This window comes from Anguilla rostrata, chromosome 2 (assembly GCF_018555375.3).
Source record: "Anguilla rostrata isolate EN2019 chromosome 2, ASM1855537v3, whole genome shotgun sequence".
Taxonomy (NCBI): Eukaryota; Metazoa; Chordata; class Actinopteri; order Anguilliformes; family Anguillidae; genus Anguilla; species Anguilla rostrata.
The window spans coordinates 57,339,643-57,364,815 of NC_057934.1; the positions used below are offsets into that span (position 1 = coordinate 57,339,643).

General features: G+C 44.2%; 1 protein-coding gene across 3 annotated transcripts in view; it reads left to right on the plus strand.

The window, feature by feature from the left end:
- Window positions 1–25,173, plus strand: part of LOC135248579 (3',5'-cyclic-AMP phosphodiesterase 4B-like) — a 93,965-nt gene that overhangs the window by 55,837 nt on the left and 12,955 nt on the right. For 2 of the 3 annotated variants that reach the window (XM_064323373.1, XM_064323374.1), the window contains 10 exons: window positions 5,250–5,429; window positions 5,624–5,660; window positions 5,942–6,012; window positions 6,484–6,533; window positions 7,561–7,673; window positions 20,217–20,310; window positions 21,102–21,262; window positions 21,551–21,649; window positions 21,937–22,101; window positions 24,377–24,476. In XM_064323373.1, the coding sequence (XP_064179443.1) occupies window positions 5,250–5,429; window positions 5,624–5,660; window positions 5,942–6,012; window positions 6,484–6,533; window positions 7,561–7,673; window positions 20,217–20,310; window positions 21,102–21,262; window positions 21,551–21,649; window positions 21,937–22,101; window positions 24,377–24,476 (1,070 nt within the window). Of the gene's footprint in view, window positions 1–5,249; window positions 5,430–5,623; window positions 5,661–5,941; window positions 6,013–6,483; window positions 6,534–7,560; window positions 7,674–11,268; window positions 11,973–20,216; window positions 20,311–21,101; window positions 21,263–21,550; window positions 21,650–21,936; window positions 22,102–24,376; window positions 24,477–25,173 lie in introns of those variants that run through there. The other variant, XM_064323375.1, reaches the window with a different exon arrangement.

A 25,173-nucleotide genomic window follows, 5' to 3' on the forward strand; every position in this document is an offset into this window, starting at 1 on the left:
TTTTTTGCTGTTACTCGGCAATCGATTAATGATATGAAATTGTGTTACCAAGAAAGACACAATTGCTTAATGGATTGATCAAAGTAATTGATAAAGTTACACCCCCCCCCCTTGTGGCTCTGCTGGACCATGGTCTGAGGAACAGTGCCCTATGGCATCTAAAGCTGTGCCTAACTTCTGGGGGCGTGTTGCTGACGAACCCGTGGTAGATCAGTTACTGCACTGAATGAGTCATGACCTCCTGCAACCACTGCTCCATTTAGAACCGATGATTCAAGCCAACCCAGTCATGCACCCCCCCCCCCCCCCCCATAGAACAGCACTGCCTAAAATGCTGAAGGACCAATCAAATTGTGGGAAAATCATTCTCATCGGCTTTATAGACAGTCTGATAGAGTGTATGGGGTTGACACTAGAACTGGCAGTTCTGTTCCGCTGGTCTGCAGAATATTTGCTACTGGATGATTGTGTTGCATGTTTGTCCCCTGAGCTGAATCAATCTACATCAGGGGCCTGTGGAACCAATGCTGCGTGCATGCTATATTGTGTATACTCAGTCTGTTTGTGCTGTATGTTTGTTTGTGTGTGTTTTTGCATTTTAATGTGCTGGCCAGAGGGGCAGAGGAAATGATCCATTCCTTTTTATGTAAATTTAACCGACAATGAAGTTTTCCATTATATTGGTTTCTTAGCAGTCCTGGTTCACATTAAGTTCATGAACTCCCTTTTACTTAAAGGCTGTGAACAGGAAATACAGGCGTGTCTAGAGGTCTGCACACACACACACACACACACACACATGCACATGCACGCACACACACACACATACACACACACACGCACATACTCATTGAGTACATTGATGCTGGGTTTGGGTTTGTCGCATGTTAGACAGCATTTGTTTTACCACAGACAAATTCAGAAAAAGACAGCATTCAAAATGTCAGAATAAATTGTGCATGCTCTGACCATGGTGGATGGTAAAACATCATCCAAGGCTATGTTTTAAAAAGGAGTGGGTCCCAGATAACAGACTTGCTCCTTAAATGGGTTGTGGGTTCGGATAATTTGAGAAACAGTGCCTTGGGCTTATCTGTGGTCAATTCTGTTTCCATTCAGACAATGAATTAAAATTTATTCCATGAATTAACAAAAAAACTTCTCTCAATATTGAAATTCATTTCGACTCTGTTCCTGAAGTGACTCATTTTAAAATGGGATTTGCCTCAACCTGGCTTTTGTGTTTATGTCCTTGCTTCGCTTGTTTGCCGTTCATGCCCTCTAGTGGCGGAAAAGGTTAACTACAGCAATCGGTGGGCCGGGCTGTTTCTTGGCTCAGAGTGAAGCACAGCTTTTAAGACAGCATGTTCCCGGGATCCTGCACTGACCTCTCTCCTAGCGATAGCCAGGATTCACTGACATTCTCCCCCAGTGTTTTCATTGCGGTTGCACTTTTTCGACTGCAGTTTTAAAAGACTTATGTTTTCTCTGTAGCACACACACTACATTTCGGAAAAGAAATGGGCAATATATTGCAAATGTGTTGAACTTTTGAAAAAAAAAAAATGTAATCAGAAATGTTTCGTGGCAATGTTTTTGTTTTTAAATCAAGATTTAAAAAGCTAATTTTATTCCTTTAGCTAAAAAAAAATGGATGTAGGGCCGCAGATCTATGGAATTCAGCAACTACACACAGAAAAGATCCACAAGTCACATTTTTAGTATGAGCCTAAAATAATCGAACACAACAAATGTCTGTGAACTTACCTGTACTCATTTACATCTTTCTCATCTTCATCTTCCGCATGCACAAACATTAGCTGACTGTGGCTAACCTTGCTGAGCACACCAGCTTTGGGCAGGAGTGTCTGTCAAATGGGGAGAAGTGAATGAATATCTGTAGCAGTATATAAAAAATTGCATCACTGGCATTTAGCAGATGCTCTTATCCAGAGCCACTTACACAACTTTTGCATCCATTTATACATGGAGTGTTATATATACTGAAGCAATGCAGGTGAAGTACAGTGACTTCAGAAAGTATTCAGACCCCTTCACTTTTTCCATATTTTGTTACGTTACAGCCTTATTATAAAATGGATTAAATTCATTTTTATTCTCATCAATCTACACACAATACCATATAATGACAAAGTAAAAACAGGTTTTTAGAAATTTTTAGCAAATTTATTAAAAATGAAATACTGAAATATCACATTTACATAAGTATTCATACCCTTTGCTACAACAGTCAAAATTGAGCTCAGGTGCATCCATTCTTGAGATGATTCTACAACTGGATTGGAGTCCACCTGTGGTAAATTCAGTTGATTGGACATGATTTTGAAAGGCACACACCTGTCTATATAAGGTCCCACAGTTGACAGTGCATGTCAGAGCAAAGACCAAGCCATAAATTCAAAGGAATTGTCTGTAGACCTCCGAGACAGGATTATGTCGAGGTACAGATCTGGGGAAGGGTATAAAAAAAATTCTGCAGCATTGAAGGTCCCAAAGAACACAGTGGAGTCCATCATTCTTAAATGGAAGAAGTGTGGAACCACCAGGACTCTTCCTAGAGCCGGCCGCCTGGCCAAAATGAGCAATCGGGGGAGAAGGGCCTTGGTTAGGGAGGTGACCAAGAACCCGATAACCACTCTGACAGAGCTCCAGAGTTCCTCTGTGGAGATGGGAGAACCTTCCAGAAGGACCTTTATGATAGAGTGGCCAGACAGAAGCCACTCCTCGGTAAAAGGCACATGACAGCTCATTGGAGTTTGCCAAAAGGCAACTGAAGAACTCTCAGACCATGAGAAACAAGATTCTCCGGTCTGATGAAACCAAGATTGAGCTCTTTGGCTACAATGACAGGCACCGCTCATCACCTGGCTAATACCATCCCTACGGTGAAGCATGGTGGTGGCAGCATTATGCTGTGGGGATGTTTTTCAGCGGCAGGAACTGGGAGACTAGTCAGGATCGAGGGAAAGAAGAACGGAGAAAAGTACAGAGAGGTCCTTGATGAAAACCTGCGGCAGAGCGCTCAGGACCTCAGACTGGGGCAAAGGTTCACCTTCCAACAGGACAATGACCCTAAGCACACAGCCAAGACAACGCAGGAGTCACTTTGGGACAAGTCTGTGAATGTCCTTGAGTGGCCCAGCCAGAGCCAGGACTTGAACCCAAGCTAACATCTCTGGAGAGACCTGAAAATAGCTGTGCAGCAACACTCCCCATCCAACCTGACAGAGCTTGAGAGGATCTGCAGAGAAGAATGGGAGAAATACCCCAAATAGGTGTGCCAAGCTTGTAGCATCATACCCAATAAGACTCGAGGCTATAATCAATGCCAAAGGTGCCTCAACAAAATACTGAGTAAAAGGTCTGAATACTTATGCAAATGTAATATTTCAGTTTTTTTATTTTTAATAAATTTGCTAAAATTTCTAAAAACCTGTTTTCACTTTGTCATTATGGGGTACTGTGTGTAGTTTAATGAGAACAAAAATGAATTTAATCAATTTTATAATAAGGCTGTAACGTAATAAAATGTGGAAAAAGTGAAGGGGTCTGAATACTTTCTGAAGGCACTGTACCATGTTCAAGGGTACAAAGGCAGTGTCTAACCTGAGAATCAAACCTGTGACCTTTAGGTTACAAGACCTGTCTTTCACTGCCAAATGGCACCCAGGGGCCAAATGTTGCCTGGTGTAGATGCACTGTTGACCCTTCAATCACTGAGAAAAAAATATTCTGACGCATCACAGTTTTCTGAGTCTCTCCAAACCTGTGTGTGTGCAGTGTCAGCTTGCTTCACACCTGTGGCTGGGTAATAAGTATTTGCTATGCATGTTGTAAAAAGACATTTGCTTTGTTTATATGCATACCACACATCTTGTTCATGTTCAATTTATAAACAATATGCCGAAAACCGGTAATGGTAGCACTGTTGTCTCACAACAAGAAGGTTCTTAGTTCGAATCTGTGTGCCCGTGGGTTTCGTCTGGTTCCCTATCACAGTCCAAAGATATGCAGATTAGGCTATTTGAACTGTCTAAATTCCCCCTAGGATTGAGTATGTGAGTGAATGGTGTGTGTGCCATGTGATGGACCGGCGACCTGTCCATGGTGTATATCTGCCTCTCGCCAAATGCATGCTGGGATAGCCTCCAGCCCCCCCACCTGACCCTGACCAGTAATAAGCGGGTTAGATAATGGATGGATGGATGCAATGTTTTAAAAGGAAGCTGACCCCCAGGAAGCTGTATTTGGAGAATAAGGCACTTCATATTGTCAGAACTAAATTAATAAAAAGAATCAACAGAGGAGAACTTAAGAGATAGAGTGGTCTAATATAGGAAACAAAAATAGAGACTTAAGATTTATCTCGGTGTGGGAGCTTTGTCATTTGGAGGAGTATTGTCTTGTCAAACGCAGTGGTTTTCCTGTCCCAGGACGATCCTATTTGCAAATTTAAGGCAAAGACTTTACAGAAGAAAGTTTCCTCTGACTGTTCCTGTTTTTGCAGACCTGGTTTCAAAGAACAGATCTGTTTCTTATCAGTCTCCTCCTGTGTACAGTGTGTGTGAGACCACAGATTTCCCCCGCTTGTAGGGACCTGTCTGAGCAGTGTGTGTGTGAGACCACAGATTCCCCCCCTTGTAGGGACCTGTCTCAGCAGTGTGTGTGTGTGAGACCACAGATGTCCCCCCTTGTAGGGACCTGTCTCAGCAGTGTGTGAGAGAGCCCTCTTCAGGTACAGTAGCTGTCTTATCCTTTTACACCTTGAATCTGCTGCTAGGATGTGCTTGTTGACACTGACTTGTACTTTGATGATATTTTTCTTTGTTCAATTGTGTGTGTTTTTCTCTTTTTATCTCTCTCTCTTTGTCCCTCTACCCTTCTCACTTCCTCACTCCCTACCTCTGCTTCCTCCCTCCCAATCTCTTTCTTCTCTCTTGTTCCCCCTCTCTCTCTCTTCCTCTGCCTGTCTCCATCCCTCTCTCCCCTGCTTCGTGTCTCTCCATCCTTTTTTCCTCCCATCTTTGTCCTTTCCTTCCTCCCTCTCTTTTCTTTGCTGTCCCTCTCTCGATCCCCATCTCTATCTCTCTCAAATCCTCATTGTCCCTCTCTCTCTGTCTTCCACCATCTCCATCTCTCTGTCTTCCTCACCTCTCCCTTTCTCCGTCTTTCTCTGCTCTATTTATATCTCCATCTCTCTCCTCATTCCTTGCTCTCCCCCCTCTCAGTTTTGATGTGGAGAATGGCTCCTCTCCGGGTGCTCTGGATTTGCAGGCGAGTCCAGGGCTGGTCCTGCACCCCTCCTTCCCCCAAAGTCAGCGGCGGGAGTCCTTCCTGTACCGCTCTGACTCTGACTACGACATGTCCCCCAAAACCATGTCCCGCAACTCCTCCATCACCAGCGAGGCGTGAGTGTGCCCCACGCCTGCACCGCACGCTAACGTCCGTGTGTTCAGCGGACCCTCACGTCCACAGCAGACAATCCACATATTATCACGACACACGACACAATACAGGGATACAGTCAACATATCTACTTACTCTCTCTCTCTCTCTCTCTCTCTCTCTCTCTCTCACTCGCTCGCTCTCTCTTTCTTTATAGGCATGCAGAGGATTTTATTGTCACCCCTTTTGCTCAGGTGAGTTTGTTTTTAAAGTCCTTTAATGCACATATGCTCCAAAGTTAATTGCTCATTTCACAGAGAGGTGCCAGTGTGTGGAACGGCCTGCTGGGTAATGTAGTGCAGACAGAGACCCTCAGAGCGTTCAGGCCCAGGCTGTATGCAAGGATTGATGCTCTCTAGTTTCCCTTGTCTGGAGGTAAATGACAGGCCTGGATGTTCTACTTCTTATGCTTTCATTCTTATTAATGGAATAAAGTAGAAGTTACACTGACATTTTTGAACACCCTTGTCTCCAGGTGTTGGCCAGTCTTCGGTCTGTCAGAAGTAACTTCACCATCTTGGCCAATGTCACCACCCCCACTAACAGGTCAGTAACACCCAATCAAAGACCCCTTTTCCTGTATAATGTGTGTGCGTGTGTGTGTGCGTGTGTGTGTGTGTGTGTCTGTGTATGTGTGTGTGCGTGTATAGGTGTGTGTGCATGTTTGAGTGTGCGTGTGTGTGCGTGCGTGTGTGTGTATGTGTGTACATGTGTGTATGTGGGTGTGTGTGCATGTGTGTGTGTGTGTGACAGTGACAGTGATTGACAGGTCTCTGTGGTTCCAGCTGTCAGCTGATCCAGTTCACTCTGCCATAGGAGGCACTAGACCAGCTGAATGTATTGATTTTCTGTTGTCATTGCCCATAGCCTGAGTCTTCTTGCCCCAGTTATTCAGTTTTGTGCTTTTTTTTTGGTATCTATCCCAAAAAGACACCTCCATCTAAAATAGTTTACCGATATCAGCCACTAGAGGGCATTGTTAATTACTCTTTCATGTTATTTTCAATCTGTCCACAGGAGGTCACCTATGGGTAGTCAACCGACAGTTCCCAAGGCAACGTTGTCAGGTAGGTTAAGGTCTACTTCTATGACAGGATACACACGTACAGTACACACAAACACACGCACACACACGCACACACAAAATAATAACTTAACCCAGGTCTGACTTACACACACGCACTTACGCACAGACAAGTTTTTCCCAAATCTGTCCTCAGGTACCTCCAGCCATATCCAGGTATTTGATGTGTTCCATCTCAAGCACACCTGATTCACCTATTAAAGACCTTGATTGGTTGTATCAGGTGTGTTTGAAATGGAACACATGGAATACTAGGATCTGGCTGGGGGTGCCTGAGGTTAGGTCTGGAAAGCACTGACTTAGACAACTTAAAAACGACAACAGTGTAAGCTAACAGACTGTGCCCAGCATGAGACCAGGGTAGCAATTGGACTTCTGGGGAGGATTATAGTATCGAAGGGCAGGTGGTGTGCCTTTAACATCCTGCACCCATCTGTCACAGAAGAGACCAATCGAAGGCAGGGGGTGTGTCTTTAACAACCTGACCCCTCTATCACAGAGGAGACAAATCAGATGCTGGAGGTGTGTCTTTAACAACCTGTCCCCTATATCAAAGAGGAGACAAATCAGAGGCAGGGGGTGTGGCTTTAACAACCTATCCCCTGTATCGAAGAGGAGACAAATCAGAGGCAAGGGGTGTGGCATTAACAACCTGTCCCCTATATCAAAGAGGAGACAAATCAGAGGCAGTGGGTGTGGCATTAACAACCTATCCCCTGTATCAAAGAGGAGACAAATCAGAGGCAGGGGGTGTGGCATTAACAACCTATCCCCTGTATCAAAGAGGAGACAAATCAGAGGCAGGGGGTGTGGCATTAACAACCTATCCCCTGTATCAAAGAGGAGACAAATCAGAGGCAGGGGGTGTGGCATTAACAACCTATCCCCTGTATCAAAGAGGAGACAAATCAGAGGCAGGGGGTGTGGCATTAACAACCTATCCCCTGTATAAAAGAGGAGACAAATTGGCAGGGGGTGTGGCTTTAACGTCCTGTACCCATCTGTCACAGAGGAGACCTATCAGCAGTTAGCGCGGGAGACCCTGGAGGAGCTGGATTGGTGTTTGGACCAGCTGGAGACTATTCAGACTCACCGCTCAGTCAGCGACATGGCCTCTACCAAGGTACTGCTCCACCCCGGTGCTCCCTGTAACTGCAACCTGACCACAAACGCTCATAACCAACATAATCACAACCCTATAAACATAATCTAACCAACACAATCATAACCCTGTCAACGTAACGTGACCACAAACGCTCATAACCAATGTAATCACAACCCTGTAAACATAATCTAACCAACACAATCATAACCCTTAAATGTAACGTGACCACAAATGCTCATAACCAACGTAATCACAACCCTATAAACATAATCTAACCAACACAATCATAACCCTGTAAACGTAACGTGACCACAAACGCTCTTAACTGACATAATCACAACCATATATATGTAACCTGGCCACAGCCGCACATAACAAGCACAATCACAGCCCTATGAATGTAAGCTGACCACAAACGCTAATAACCAACATAATCACAACCATATAAACGTAACTTGACCACAAACAATCATACCTGACATAATCACAGCCCATTTACCATAACCTGACCACAAACGCTCACAACCGACATAATCACAGCCCATTTACCATAACCTGACCACAAACGCTCACAACGACATAATCACAGCCCATTTACCATAACCTGACCACAAACGCTCACAACCGACATAATCACAGCCCATTTACCATAACCTGACCACAAACGCTCACAACCGACATAATCACAGCCCATTTACCATAACCTGACAACAAACGCTCACAACCGACATAATCACAGCCCATTTACCATAACCTGACAACAAACGCTCACAACCGACATAATCACAGCCTATTTACCATAACCTGACCACAAACGCTCACAACCGACATAATCACAGCCCAGTAACCATAATCGGACCACAACCATTGAAAAGCCATCACCACAACCTGCTCAAAAGATGTGGAAACAAGGCCATGACTTACCAACATAATTGCTGCCCAACCCTGTTCCTAGAGATCTACTGTCCAGTAGGTTTTCACTCCAACCCTAACGAAGCACACCTCATTCAACAACTTGAGATCTCATTGAGCTGCTAATTAGTAGAGTCAGGCATGCCAAATTAGGGTTGAAATGAAAAGCCTGCAGGATGATAGATCTCCAGGAACAGGGGTGGGCAGTCCTGCTGTAACACATCCTGACCGCAACCTTCATAATATCTCATAACGCCACACTCAGGTTTTATTACACTTCAGTAATAAACCCTGACCACAACCTTATTACTGTAACTAAAAATACCTCGACCATTGCATTACAAACACAACGTGAGTGCGGTCCTTGTGCTATTTCCTAGCCACAGACCTATAATCATAATCAGACCGGGCCTATTTCCAGGTTCAAGATATTTTAGTGCTTTATTTTTAGCCATAATCCAAACTCAACCCTGAAACCGTAACCCGACCACATCTGTTTAACCGTAACCTCAACCACAACCCTCTGAGTATAACCAGACCACTAACTGTTTAACCCTAACACAAACAAAACGCAACCCCAATATTTAAAAACACCTCAACCACAATGCTGTAACCTTAACAAACCTCCATTCTTTAAAAATACCATAACTGTAACCTGCCTATGCCTCTGTAATCCCTACAATTGCCCTATACGTAGGAACAAACCATAACTGAAAATATTATATATTATATCTAAATTATAAATAAAAAAACCATAACTATCATGTGATGAAGGTCCTGTATACATATTATACAAGCATATTATAGACCTATAAGCAGAACCTGTGCCAAATTAAAAATAAATATAAATTAATAATCCATAACTTCACAAACATATAAATAAGAAGACTATAATCCCATAAGCAGAACCAAGGCATTCTTGTCAAATCTGTGTGCGCATTTGTGTGTGTTGTCTGTGAATGTACACTTGTGTGTGCATATGTTCATGCTTAAATTCATTCATGGAACTGTGTGTGCATTTGTGTGTGTATGTGTATACACAAGTATGCGTGTGTCTTTGACTGTGCATGTATGTGTGTGTGTGAGTGTGTGTGTTTTTTTAAAACATATGCGCAGTGAGTTTATTTGTGATGGATCACCACTCTAAGGTCAGTATTATATTTTATGACATAAACAGAAAGACATTAATGCAAAACATTGTGTAACAGAGCCCAGTACAAATATTAATGTGTTTGCTGTACTTACATGACAACAAATATGCACGTAAGATGGATATAAATACTGAGAGACAGCAGAGAACTACAGGTTACAATGTAATATTCAAATGACAGAGAGAGGATGGGAGGAAGGAGAAGTGGAGTGGGGGAGGATAAGGAGAGAGAGAGAGAGAGAGAGAGAGAGAAACAAGCAGGAAGGAGAATTTGGTCCTGATGCTGATGTCGTTGCTGTAACCTTGGTTGCTACAGTACAGAAGCAGGCTCTGCCCTTCCCTCGCAGCCATTGGCCAGCTGCTCTGACCACAAGGCATTCTGCGCAGGTATCCACCAATGGCAGTGCGGCAGCTCTCCCTCAGCTCACTGCCTTAAAGAGACAGGCTCCCATTTCTGTTGTTTTTTTTCTTTTTCTTTCTTATCGGGGGAGTAATCCTGTCAAATTTGGCTGTTAAATATCACGGTCCTCGGATGGATGTAATCCTATTCTTCCCCTGCAAAACCCTTGTCGGGGAACAGCGACTGGCGAGGCGTGTTTTTGTAGCCTGTGACGTGCGCTCACACATGGCGCACATAGGCTAGCGGCGTGCTCCGGCTCAGACACACGCGCACACACGCGCGCACACGCGCGCGCGCACACACAGACCACCTGATTCGCCTGCAGACTGTTTGCAGAAGCCCAGGCTAACAGAAGGAGGACGCCACGGAAACGCGGGGGGAGAGGTAGAAACAGAAAGCCAGAAAGGCGAACGGGGGACAGACAGACCGATCGGCTGCCGGGACAGACGGCCAGGGCCCCCCAGCACAACGAGGAGGGGGGGGCGGGAACGACACCTCTCGCTCGCCCGCCAGCCCGCTCGCTCGCTCGCTCGTACAGGATCCGGCGAACGATCAGGACACGCTCGAAGACGAGGGGCGCCGTTGTCGGGGGAGACGAGGCGGCTGTCGACTGCGCAGGCCGACAAAGGGGAGATTTTTTTCGTCCCTCTTTTACCATCCCTCTCTCGCTCGGGACAGAAAGGAGGACTATCATTCCGCCTGATCGCCCTGATCACGTCGCATAGTGTCGCACGGCCTGCTCTCTCTCCCACACACACATACTCTCACACACGCACAGATACACACACACACACACACACGCTCACACACGCAAAGATACACACACACATACACTTACACACGCACAGATACACACACATTCACACACACACGCACACACAGTGGACAGTGAGAGGTTGGTCTCTGTGAGCTGGAGTCAGGGTAGGAGAGCTGCAGTATACAGGCTGAGAGAGAGGGGGGAGTTGGTGGGGGCTGGAGCCGGAGGTCTGCAGTGTTCCCTCTCTCTCTCTCTCTCTCTCTCTCTGTCTCTCCGCTCAGTGTCCTTCAGCGGCAGCGGTGTCCCGTTGCGCTGCGTTTCTCTCTCTCTCCGCCCTCGCGTGGGGGCGCTTCGTTTCCGGGGGGGGTGGGGGAGGGGGAGGGGGGGGGGCCGGGGCAGGTGGGGGCGGGCGTGGTGAGATGCGGTCTCTTTCGGAGTCAGGCGATTGGCGGGGGTGGCGGAGCGGAGGCCATTCCTAAAGCGAAGAGGAAGGAGGAAAAGAAGGAGGAGGAGGAGGGGGGGGTCACAACCCCCCCTCCCCTCTCATCTGCTGTCGTCTTGACCTCTGACCTCTGACGACTCACCCTTCCTTTTTTTTCCGCTCCGCGTCCACACCCCCCACCCCACCCCCCAACCCTACGCCCCTGCCGCTCCACCCCTCCCCCCTCTGGGCGGGCGCAGCGTTCTGGAGTGCTCCGCCACACCCGGCCGTGGCCCCCACCCCGGACCCTGACCACGCCCACCTGCTGCTGGGGCCCCGGCAGCGCCCCGCCCACCCCGCAGTCCTGCTCCTCCTGCCTGGGCCACTGCGCCGCCCCGCCCGCCGCCATGGGCGTGGCCGAGGCCCCCCGCCCCGCCCCCTCACCCTGCTCCTCCCCCAGCCGCTCCCCCAGCTACACGCCCCTCTGGGGGAGGGGCCGGACCCCCGGGATACTGCTGGACAGGGCAGGGCGCGTTTCCATGGATGGAGGGGTGGGGGCACCTCCGGACATGTTTTTGGAAGGGGGGGGACCTCCAGCAGAGGGGCGCAGGGCGCCCCTGGTTGACCTGTTCTGTGAGACCTGCTCCAAACCGTGGCTCATCAGCTGGTGGGACCAGGTAGGCCTGGGGGGCGGAGCATGCGTGAGAGGGGGAGGGGCATGCAGGACTGGAGGGGCAAGTTAGATTGAAGGAGGGACATGTATGATTGGAGGAGGGTCATAGAGTTTGGTAAGTTACATATAGGTTTGGGGGAGGGGCTTGTAGTGTTTGGGGAGGGGCATATAGGATTGGAGGAGGGGCATGTCATGTTAGGGGAGGATCATATATGCTTGAGGGAGGGGCATGGAGTGTTTTGGTGGGGGCATATATTCTTAGTGGTTTGGACATGTTGGATTTGGGGAGGGGCATATAGGATTGGAGGAGGGACATGTTGGACTGATGTAAGTCCAAGTCCAAGTCCAGTAAGACTACACTGATACAGTACATGATGGGGCAAAATATTTGTGACTAAGTGTTTTGTACTGAGTGTATCTTCAGTATGTAATTGCTTTCTATTATCTAGCTGGGGGATGGAATGTTCAGGGTTACAAAGTTCAAACTGTATACACAGAATGATCAAATAAATTCTTCATGCCAATATTTTCAAAAACATATAAAGAATCTATATAAAGGGAGAATGAAGTTGCACATAGTATGTGTATGTGTATGTGCGTGTGTGTATGAGCATGTGTCTGTTTGTGAGTGAGAGCATGTGTGTGTATGTTTATCTGCGTGTGTGTATGAGCATGTGTCTGCATGTGAGTGAGAGTATGTGTGTGTGTGTGTGTGTGCGCGTGTGCTCATGCATGTGTCTGTGAAGTGTACCTCCATCCAGCACTTATTGTGCCTTGTATAATTGTCTTGGTGTTGTAGCTTATCATGCCTCCTAGTTTGACTTTGCATAGGATAGGACAGAGTCTTGTTCACTGTCTGAACTGGACTTAAAGTGTTCATGGCTATGAATAACTGTACATGAGTACTGTACCTTGTCAAACCTGTTTTTTGTAGTTGACAAATGACATTTGGTATGCACTTATTTTACGTCGTTTTGGATTAAAGAGTCTGCCGAATAAATGCAATGTAAAGAATGAGAGAATGTGTATTTGTGTACATTGTGTCATTATGTCATTGTGTGTATCTGTGTTTGTATGTGTGTATATGTGTTTGTGTGCAAGCGTGAGTGTGTGTCTGGAAGAAAGTGTGTGTGCATATTCATCTGTGAGAAGGTGTGTTTGTGCATGTGAAAGCATGTGTATGTATGTCTTAGTGTGAGTGAGTGTGTGTTTATATTTGTGTGTGAGAAAGTGGGTGGGTGCATGCATGTTCTTGTGTGTATATGTTTGTCTGTTCGTGTGTGTTTTTTTGCATGTGTGTATACATGTGTATGTGCGTGTTTGTGTTTTTGAGTGTATGTATCTGTGTGTGTATGTGTATGTTTATTTGTGTGTGAGTGTGTGTATGTGTCTATGTTTCTGTGTGTGTGTGTATGTACAGTGTGTGTGTGTATGTATGTGCATGTTTATGTGAGTATGTATGTGCACGTTCATGTTTGTATACAAGTGTGTGTTTATGTGTGCATGTATGTGTCTGTTTTTCTGTGTGTGTGTGTGTGTATGTGTGTGCATGTACAGTATGTGTGTATGTATGTGTGTGTTTATGTGTGCATGTACGTACGTGTTTATGTGTGTGTGTGTGTGTGTGTGTGCGTGTTTATGTGTGCATGAATGTGCATGTTTATGTATGTATGTGTGTGTTTATGTATTTTTATGTTTGTGTATGTCTGTGTTTGTATGTGTGTTTGTATGTGTGTGTGTGTGTGTGTGTTTATGTATGTGCATATTTGTGTGTGTGTGTGTGTGTTTATGTATGTGCATATTTGTGTGTGTGTGTATGTCTTTGCTTTTGTGTCTGTGTGTGCGTTTGTGTGCGTGTGTACGTGTTTATGTGTATGTATGTGTATGTTTGCGTGTGTGTGTGTGTACATGTTTATGTGTGCATGTATGTGTGTGTTTGTGCCTGTGTGTGTGTGTGTGCGTGTTTGTGTGTGCATGTGTGTGCGTGTTTATGTGTGTATGTATGTGTTTGTGTGTGTGTGTGTGTGTGTATGTCTTTGTTTTTGTGTCTGTGTGTGTGCGTTTGTGTGCGTGTGTGTACATGTTTATGTGTATGTATGTGCATATTTGTGTGTGTGTGCGTGTTTATGTGTTTGTGCGTGTCCGTGTTTGTGCGTGTGTGCGTGTTTATGCGTGTGCGTGCGTGTTTATGTGTTTGTGTGTGTGCGTGTTGATGCGTGCGTGCGTGTTTATGTGTTTGTGCGCATGCGTGTTTATGTGTTTGTGTGTGCGTGTTTATGTGTTTGTGCGCATGCGTGTTTATGTGTTTGTGTGTGCGCGTGCGTGTTTATGCGTGTGTGCGTGCGTGTTTATGTGTTTGTGTGTGCGCGTGCGTGTTTATGCGTGTGTGCGTGCGTGTTTATGTGTTTGTGTGTGTGCGTGTTGATGCGTGCGTGCGTGTTTATGTGTTTGTGCGCATGCGTGTTTATGTGTTTGTGTGTGCGCGTGCGTGTTTATGCGTGTGTGCGTGCGTGTTTATGTGTTTGTGTGTGCGTGTGCGTGTGCGTGCGTGTTTATGTGTTTGTGTGTGTGCGTGTTTATGTGTTTGTGCGTGTCCGTGTTTGTGCGTGTGTGCGTGCGTGTTTATGTGTTTGTGTGTGCGCGTGCGTGTTTATGCGTGTGTGCGTGCGTGTTTATGTGTTTGTGTGTGCGTGTGCGTGTGCGTGCGTGTTTATGTGTTTGTGTGTGTGCGTGTTTATGTGTTTGTGCGTGTCCGTGTTTGTGCGCGTGCGTGTTTATGTGTTTGTGTGTGTGCGTGTTGATGCGTGCGTGCGTGTTTATGTGTTTGTGCGCATGCGTGTTTATGTGTTTGTGTGTGTGCGTGTTGATGCGTGTGTTTATGTGTTTATGCGTGTGTGCGTGTTTATGCATGTTTGCGTGCGTGTTTATGTGTTTGTGTGTGTGCGTGTTGATGCGTGTGTGCGTGCGTGTTTATGTGTTTATGTGTGTGTGCGTGTGCGTGTGCGTGCGTGCTTATGTGTTTATGTGTTTATGCGTGTGTGCGTGTTGATGCGTGTGTGCGTGTTGATGCGTGTGTGCGTGTTGATGCGTGTGTGTGTGTGTGTGCATGTTGATGCGTGCGTGCGTGTTGATGCATGCGTGCGTGTTGATGCGTGCGTGCGTGTTGATGCGTGTGTGTGTGCGTGTTTTATGTGTGTGTGCGTGCGTGTTTATGTGTTTGTGCGTGCGTGTTATGTGTTGATGCGTGCGTGCGTGTTGATGCGTGTGTGCGTGTTGATGCGTGTGTGTGTGCGTGTTTATGTGTTTGTGCGTGCGTGTTTATGTGTTGATGCGTGCGTGCGTGTTGATGCGTGTGTGCGTGTTGATGCGTGTGTGCGTGTTGATGCGTGTGTGCGCGTTGATGCGTGTGTGTGTGCGTGTGCGTGTTGATGCGTGCGTGCGTGTTGATGCGTGTGTGCGTGTTTATGCGTGTGTGCGTGTTGATGCGTGTGTGCGCGTTGATGCGTGTGTGTGTGCGTGTGCGTGTTGATGCGTGCGTGCGTGTTGATGCATGCGTGCTTATGCACAGGTAGATGCAGGCAGTCAGACGGAGGCCGTTCTGAGGCAGATGTGCAGACAGGAGGAGTTTGACCTTGAGAGGGGTCGCGTCCCCCTGGCTCTGTGCAGGTTTCTCAGATTGTCATCTATTCAACCGCTCTTCTCCCCGCAGGCCTCGGGACCCATTAGGAAGGTTCAGTTGCTAGGGAAACCTTTTGGGTTGCCATGGAGATTACTCTGTCTGAATGGATTGGTCACTAGATCACTAAGTCTGTGCTTGTGTGCGTATGTGTCCATGTGCGAGTGTGAGAGTGCGTGCATGTGCTAGTGATGGTGTTGTAGTTGTATGTGTGTCTTTGTGTGTGCCGTGCATATCCATATGAAAGTGTGCATATGCATATTGTGTGCAAACACATTGTTTTTGTGTACTACATGCATAGACTGTATGTCTGTGTGCTGTTTTCTGTCCATATACATATGTTTGTGTGTTTTTTCTGTGTGTGTGTGTGTGTGTATTTGTGTTTTTGACAGTGTGTGTGTATGTGGGTGTGTCTGTGTTTTTTCTGTGTGTGTGTTTGTTTATGTGGATGTGTGCGTGTCTGTGTGTATGACGGTTTGTGCATGTGTGTGTTGCTGTGTGTGTATGTGAGTGTTTGTGTCTATGTGGGTATGTGTGTCTGTGTGAATGAGGGTGTGTGTGTAAGTGTAAGTGTTTGTGCAGTTGTGTGTGTGTGTCTTTGAGGGTGTGTGTGTGTTTTGTGTGTGTGTGTGTGTGTTTATGTGGATGTGTGTGTCTTCGTGAATGAAAGTATGTGTGTGTGTCTTTGTGTGGTTGTGTATGTGTGTGTGTGATGATGTGCGTGTGTGTCTATTTGGGTGAGTGTATGTGTTTGTGTGGGTATGTTTCTGTTTTTATGGTTCTGTGTCTGTGTTTTAGAGGGTGTGTGTGTTTCTGTGCATCACTTGTAAGGTCACCTTTGAAGTGCAGAACATCCCTGTATGAAATCTTCGAGAAAATAACTGCATCCCCAAAAATAACACCATAACAAATAGTGTGTTATAAAGCTTTGGTAATAATTGTTATATTCAACAATTCTGTGACATCTGGATTATGCATTGCATTTGTCTTTACAGAGAAAAAGCCACACTTTTAATCATAGAAACTTAGCCGACAACATAAATGCTTCCAAAATAGGCTACTCCTCTCTTTACTGAGCCATTCTGGGGATCGAAAGGCAGCAGTTTTTTCATGTGAGCAGCCTCTCATGTGAATACGTTAGTTTTATATGCATGTGAAAGACTTTCTGATGAATTGGTTTGTGTTGTAGTCATTGGTAGTGGCTCACATGAATGGATTAGTGTTAGACATGTTTTTAGGACCTCTCTGTTCAATGGATTAATGTTATCAGCGTGTGTAGGTCCTTATATGTGAATGGGTTAGTGTTATCAGTTTGTAATGCCTCATATATGAGTGGGTTAGTGTTATCAGTGCTTGTAATGCCTAATTTGTAAATGGGTTAGTGTTATCAGTTTGTAATGCCTCATGTGTGAATGGATTAGTGTTAGAAGCGTTTGTAGTTCCTCACATGTGAGTAGTTTAGTGTTATCAGTGTTTGTAATGCCTCATGTGTGAATGGGTTAGTGTTTTCTGTGTTTGTAGTGCCTCTGGGGTGACTAGGTTAGTGTTATACATGTTTTAGTGCCTCTCTGGTGAATGAGTTAGTGTTCCAGTTATTCGTAGTGGCTCTCAGGTGAATGGGTTAGTGTTATCAGTGTTTGTCGTGCCTTACATGTGAATATGTTAGTGTTATCCGTGTTTTTAGTGCCTTATATGCAAATAAATTAGTGTTATCAGTGTTTGTAATGCCTCATGTGTGAATGGGTTACTGTTATACATGTTTTAGTGCCTCTCTAGTGAATGGATTAGTGTTCCAGTCACTGGCAGTGCCTCTCAGGTGAATGGGTTCGTGTTATAGTCATTCGTAGTTGTGCTCAGGAGAATGGGTGAGTGTTTTAGTTGTTTGTAGTGGTTCTCTGGTGAATGAGTTAGTTTTATAGGCATTTTTAGTGGCTCTGAGGTGAACATGTTAGTGTTGGAGGCATTTGTAATGGTGCTCTGGTGAGTGGGTTAGGGTTATATGTGTTTTAGTGCCTCTCAGGTGAATGGATTAGTGTTATAGGTGTTTGTGGCTCTCTGGTGAATGGGTTAGTTTTATAGTCATTGGTACTGCCTCTCAGGTGAATGAGTTCATGTTTTAGGTGTTTGTTATGCTGCTCTAGTGGATGAGTTCATGTAATATGAGTTTGCTGTGATCTAAAGCAGTACTTACATAGGTCCCCTTAGTTATGTTTAGGGATAGGGTCATATATTTAAGAAAAGGTCTTATATTATGGAAAGAGTCACATTTTAAGGAAGGAGTCTTGTATTTGATAAATGTAAAGTATAAAAACATTAGATGCAATTACATTGTAGCTGTGGAATGAAGTAGCATTTGTGTACCTAAAGATAATGTGTGTAACATTATCAAAGATGATATAAGCATAGCACACCCTATGTCTCTCTCTTTCTCTTTCTGTCTCTGTTTCTCTCTCTTTCTCAGTTCAATTCAATAATGCTTTATTGGTATAACTGTATATTGACAATATTGCCAAAGCAACTTAATTAATACAGTCATATTAAATATATAAATTTAATTAATTAATAACCTAACCTGAATGACAAGGATAGTGATAAGAACAAAAACTACCAACAATACAAATAACAGAGATGGTGCCTCACTGGTTGTCCCTCATTTTGTGACAGGAGGCCACATATCTTGCAGCTGCTGCTGCACATTCTCCCCCTGTATATAGAGGAGTTTTTCTATATTATTATGATTTGGGAAGTTTGGAAATGTAGTTACAATTTTTGGAAGTAAGTTTTTTCTTATTTCCTTATATTTGCTCTCTCTCTCTCTATTTATCAGAGTGCATGTAACTAGTGGAAATACTCAAAAATTTGTAGAACATAGACACCCAGCTAAGGCCACACTTTATTTACAAACCATAAATACTTGCAGTATACGAACCGATAGCTAAACAAACCTATAGCTTTATTAAAAATATAAAGCATGCACTTTTATCCACTTTTAGATATGCATTGTATGCTTTTCAAGATGAATGGTGAATCCTTGTATATATATATATATTAATATATGCATTTTCATATTTGGCCATGGGCACTACATATAATTTAAAAATGAAACAAACATTTTATTATTATTTTTTTCAGGAAGATAAATATGCATATTAATAGGCTGTTGAAATAAGTAACTGCCAAATATGTTTATTTATACTCCCTACCCCAAATATTACACAAAATGTATTCATTTTCATAATTATTATTATTTTTTAGAATATTTGTTTATTTAGCCAGCGTTTTGTTACTCCACACTCTGATTTAATAGTTTCCCTTGTGCTGTGTCTTTGAAGTACCATGACCAAAGCTTTCAAATAAAACTTTGTTTTTACTTTACTTTACTTTACTTTACATGTTGGAGTAATTTGGATTTTCTGCACCTTGATACTTGACTTCACCTCTCTCTCTCTCTCTCTCTATCTCATATATAAAATAAATAACAAGCTGAGCACATAGAAAACAGTGAGTTGTAACTGGGTTTGAATAAAGGACCCTGCCATAATTGCATGCAATATTAATGCTTGATATGGTTCATTCTGGATTCAAAACCCCATCATCCACCCACCTCCCTCCTCCCCCCTCCCCCGAGCAAACAGGCAGTCTCATCTTACTGCTACCTCAGTGTGACAGACCGAGGGAGGGGTGGGACTGCGGATTTTAACAAGCCAGGATGTCAGGGGCAAGGCAGCAGAACAGACAAATATGGTGCAGGCAAGGAGTATCCCTGCCACCTCATTAAATAACCGTTAGCAACACAAGGCAGGCTGCTAACTACTAATTGAGTATCCCTGGTATAATCTGGTGTCCTTGTGGGAATTGTAGTTTTTTTTTGTTTGTTGTATTTTTGCAGTCGTATTGTAGTTTCCGGTGACACAAAATGGCTGTCTCTTAAAGGGATAGCACCTCTTTCAGGTGCACCCAAACCCTACATCACAGCCTTTCTAAAAAATGCTTGGTTTCTCCAAACACAAGACTTGTCTGAGCTCTTAACGTTGTGAAACTTGTGAATGCTCTTCGTTGTCACATTAGCAGTGTTCTTGTTTTATTTTTATTTTTTGGGGGTTTGTCAGATTTTTATTTGCATGCTAAAATATACCTTCTGCTCTAATCATTGCAAATGAGCCATTTGAATGTAAATATCTTGTCATTCCCTCAGATTTTTTTTTTCAGTTTTTCTAAATACAGTTCTGCAGATTATTCAAATTATATAATTCACCCTAAAGGTTTCCCTGCTCATTGCTAACCCTATATGTATATTTGTGTATTAAACATTTATATTTTAAAATGTACCCTCCAAAAGTGTGGGAACACTTACCAATACCATGAAATAAAAGCTCATTGTCTGTACTTTTACCTCAAATTCACCTTTTGAACTACAACCTGAATGCCTTAAGTATATAACAAAAATAACAAATTTCACACTACTGAACCCATACTTAGTTAAACACTTTCTGCAAATTTATGCCTGACCCCCCACCCTCTCTCTCTCTCTCTCTCTCTCTCTCGCTTTCTCTCTCGTTGCTGTCTCCCTAGTTCAAGAGAATGTTAAACCGGGAGCTGTCTCACCTGTCTGAAATGAGTCGCTCTGGAAACCAGGTGTCAGAGTACATATCCAGTACCTTCTTAGGTAAGTTGCTGAGCCTGCCTCTTTGAGCTGCACACCTGGGCCTGTCTATAATCACATATGGACTTTACACCTTTACCTACAAGTACAACTGAATACCTTAGTTCGTACCTTTACCTCCACCTTTAAACCACAACCACACACTGATTTTACGGCATATCTTCCTCACACCTCAGATTTACATATTCACAGCTTCAACTGTACACCTGAAGTTTATACCTTTATATAACACTCCAACCGTACACCTTCAGTTTGTTTTTACACACACACACGCACACACTTATCTGTGGAAAAGAATGTGAATGGTGTATATGAGTGTGTGTGGTATAGATGAGTGTGAGTGGTATATAAATGTGCTTGTGGTATATATTGGTGTGTGTGGTATAGATGAGCATGTGTGGTATATATGAGTGTGTATGGTATAAATCTACACAAATGGTATAGATGAGCATGTGTGGTATATATGAGCATGTATGGTATAGATTTGTTGATATGTTATTGATGAGCATGTGTGGTATTGATGAGCCCATGTGTTATAGATGGGTGTGTGGGATATGTGTGTGTGTAAATATGGGTGTATGTGCTATAAATGAGCGAGTGTGGTATAGATGAATACGCATGGTATATATTAGTGTGTGTGGTATATATGTGTGGGGGTATAGGTGAGTGTGTGGTATAGATGAGTGTTTGGATGGTATAGATGAGTGTGCGTGGCATATATATGTATGTGTGGTATAGCCGGCTGTGTGTGTGCCATGCATGTAATACAGCAGTGTCTCTATGCGGGTCCTCAGATAAGCAGAATGAGGTGGAGATCCCGTCCCCCACGGGAGAGCGGGAGAAGCCCATGTGTCACATCAGCGGCGTGAGGAAGCTCACCCACAGCTCCAGCCTCTCCAACTCCACCCTGCCTCGCTTCGGAGTGCAGACTGAGCAGGAGGAAGCGCTGGGCAAGGTATGTTCCCCACGTTACACACACACACGCTCACACGCACGCACACACACACACACACTCACATGCACATGCATACACACACACACACACACACACACACACACACACTCGCACACACACACACACACACATGCACACACACACACACACACACACACACACACACACACACATATGCTCACATGCACATGCATACACACACACACACACACACACACACATGCACACAAACACACACACAAAAACACACACACAAGTATTCTGAAGTGTTTGTAATGTCTGTTACAGGAGCTGGATGATTTGAATAAGTGGGGTTTGAATATCTTCCGTGTTGCAGAGTTCACCAACAACAGACCCCTTAGCTGCATCATGTTTGCCATCTTCCAGGTGATTGTGTGTGTATGTTTGTGTGTGTGAGTATGTATGTATGCGTGCTTGTGTGTGTATGTGCGTGCGTGTGTGTGTAATGTATGTGTATATGTGTGTGTGTGTGTGTGTTTGTGTGAGAGAGAGACAGAGTGTATTTGGAAATATGTCATGCCGATAAAGCAGGAGACAGAGAGAGACTGTTTGCGTGTTAACGTGTGCGTCATGTGAGTGAGCGTGTCTACGCCCATGTGTGTTTGTGTCCATGCATGTGTGTGCTGCATGTAGGTAACATTGTGTGTTTGCAGGAGAGAGATCTGTTGAAGACATTCCGAATTCCAGTGGACACTTTCATCACATATGTGATGACCCTGGAGGACCACTACCATTCCAACGTGGCCTACCACAACAGCCTACATGCTGCTGATGTCACACAGTCCACGCACGTGCTTCTGTCCACCCCAGCCCTCGACGTGAGTGCCCACGCCACCACCGCCAGCACTTCTAACTGCTTTACATTTAGTGCACTTCCAATGGTCTAAGTGCACACTTAGCATAACAAATCTAGTCTTACTGCACATTTTTGGATACTAACACTCTTGAGCCAACACTGGACTAGCTCACCTCCACTTAACTACTCACTAGAAACACACAGTGCTTACTGAGTATGCCAACAGCATGCAAACTTAGTACACATATAACATGCTAACTCAGTACACCAAAAACATACTTACAGAGTACACCAACACTGTGCTAACTCAGTACACCAAAACCATGCTTACAGAGTACACCAACACCATGCTAGCTCAATACACCAAATCCATGCTTACAGAGTACACCAACACCATGCTAACTCAGTATAACAAAACCATGCTTACAGAGTACCCCAACAACATCCTAATTCAGTATTCTGATGCCATGCTAACCCAGTACTCAAACACCATGCTAACTCAGCACACTGATATCATGTTTACTGAATACACTGACACTATGCTAACGCGGTACATTAATACCATGCTAACTCAGTAACCCAACAGCTTGCCTACTCAGTACACCAATGCCACACTTACTCAGTATACCAATATCATGCTAATTCAATACACTGACACCATGCTAACTCAGTACATCAATTCCATGCTAATTCAGTTCAGCATCAACATGCTACCTCAGTACACTTACTTCATGCTAACTTAGTACAATGACACCATGCTAAATCAATACAATGGCTCAGCTAACTCGCTAAAACGAATCAGCTACAGGTCATTGATACTGTCATGGCCGGCTCAAAAGTCATGGCAAAAGGAGGGAGAACACACATTGAATGTTGCTTAAAGTAATAAATTAATTTATTAACTAAATAAGATATAAGCAGGGTTGAGTGGGACAGTCAGCATTGTCGGTAGTGCGTGCGGATGTTCAGAAGTAAATGAATGTGTACATGTGAGACGTTGTAAGTGTAAAACAAAGAGAACAATCCAACCAGTGAAAAGTGTCCCACAGCTCCAACATAGGCAAATAACAAAGGAAGGGAGCTTTGGCAAAGGGAAAGGTGGGGTTCTTATTACCTGGGGTCCACCCACTATTCAGGTGACACCAAAGAGTCATCATAATACGTTAATAATTTGTATTAAATTATGTAAACATATAATGCATGGTTGGCCTCCACACATGCTATAATCAGTAATCTCTTGGTGTTTTCAATCAATCAATCAATCAATTTTTATTTGTATAGCACTTTTAACAAAGGAGCTTTGTCACAGTTTTCAGTGGCACATGGCGAGTTAAATCCAGTTGATTTTTTCTTTATCGTTCCATTCAGAAAAAATTCATTTTGGTGCCACTTCTACACAGCCAGCCAAGTTGGAAAAACAGTTGTTAGAATAGACATATTCTACAGCATGCATAAGAATATTACACCAAAGCACATAAATTTAGTAATGTATAATTTACACATGTGAAAAAAGACGGACATATGGAAAGTATGCATGCATCTATTTTAAAATTGAAAGGAAAGTAATTCATTGGGAATGCAACGGGGGTGTGTGCTGTGGGTTTCAGGTGCGCCAGTCACACTTCTGTGTGTGCTGTCACCTTCTGCTGCCGACAGCCACATTTCTGCATCTGCCGCACTTATAACACAGTAACATGGCATTCCTCTAAATTCAGCCCTGGGGAAGAGAAAGGACAGTGCCTCATTAAAAAGGAGGACTTCAAATTGAAGAGATGTGTTCAACTCTGATTACCTTTTCCTCTCTTTTTCTCTTTCTGTCTGTCTCTCTCTCTCTTTCTTTCTCTCTATAGAGTAATGTTCAAGTGTAAATTATTAATTATATAAATTAATATGCATAATTATAATTTTACAGAAATACATTGCAGGGAATTAATGTGTACTGCCCCCCTCCATTCTTCTTATTTCCACCTCTCTCTTTCTTTTTTACTTCCTCATCTCTCTCCCTCTCTCTCCCCACCCCCTCTCCCTCTCTCTCTGCCCTGTCGCTCTCGCTTTCTCACCCCCCCTCTCTTTCTCTCTCTCTGTCACTCACTCTCTCCCCACCCCCTCCCTTTCTCTCTCTCCCTCTCTCTCACCTCCCCCCCCTCTCTCTCTCTCTCTGTCACTCTCTCTCTCTGCACCCCCCCTCTCTCTCCCTCTCCCTCACTCCCTCCCTCCCTCTCTCTCTGTCACTCTCTCTCGCTGCACACCACCTCTCTCTCCCCCTCCCTCACTCCCTCCCTCCCTCTGTCTCTCAGGCTGTTTTCACAGATCTGGAGATCCTGGCTGCTCTGTTTGCTGCAGCGATCCATGACGTGGATCATCCCGGAGTCTCCAACCAGTTCCTCATCAACACCAGTGAGTCACCACTGCACAGCCGTAATAAAATCAGCCTCGTTCTAAAGAGCTTCTCCTTGTACTGGCTCAAAGTGCTGCATAGGTTTTTGTGCTGTAAAACACAAACATGAGCATTGAGCATACATGACAATATGCTGCATAGACATAGAGCACTGTACAGTGAAGAAGAGTACACTGTACGATAGCTTAGTTCGGCAATGTGGGCTGTTGCATAGATTGAGGGTTGCTGAGTATATGAAGTATTGCTGTGCAATGTGTTTTTGCAAAGAAAAATCCATTTTCATTAATAGAAAAAAAATATTATTTGCATTTCATTGTACATTTTAAATTTTCAGGGCATTTAAGGAGTGTATTCACATTTTGCATGTATGGAGTAGTGGTATAGATTGTTATGGGTATATACTATATTGCTGTAGATTGTAATGGGTATATATACAGTAACATTCCCGTAGATTGTAATTGGTTTTATAATATTATATAGTGTAATGGGTAGATAGAGTATGTCTCTAGACTGTAAGGGGTATATAGATTATTGCTGTAGATTGTAAGGCTTATGTAGGGTATTGCTGTAGATTGTAAAGGGTATATAGGGTGTTGACGTGATTGTAAAAGGTATGTATAGAACATTGCTGCAGATCGTGATGGGTATACAGAGTATTGCTGTAGATTGTAAGGGGTATATGTAGTATTGCTGTAA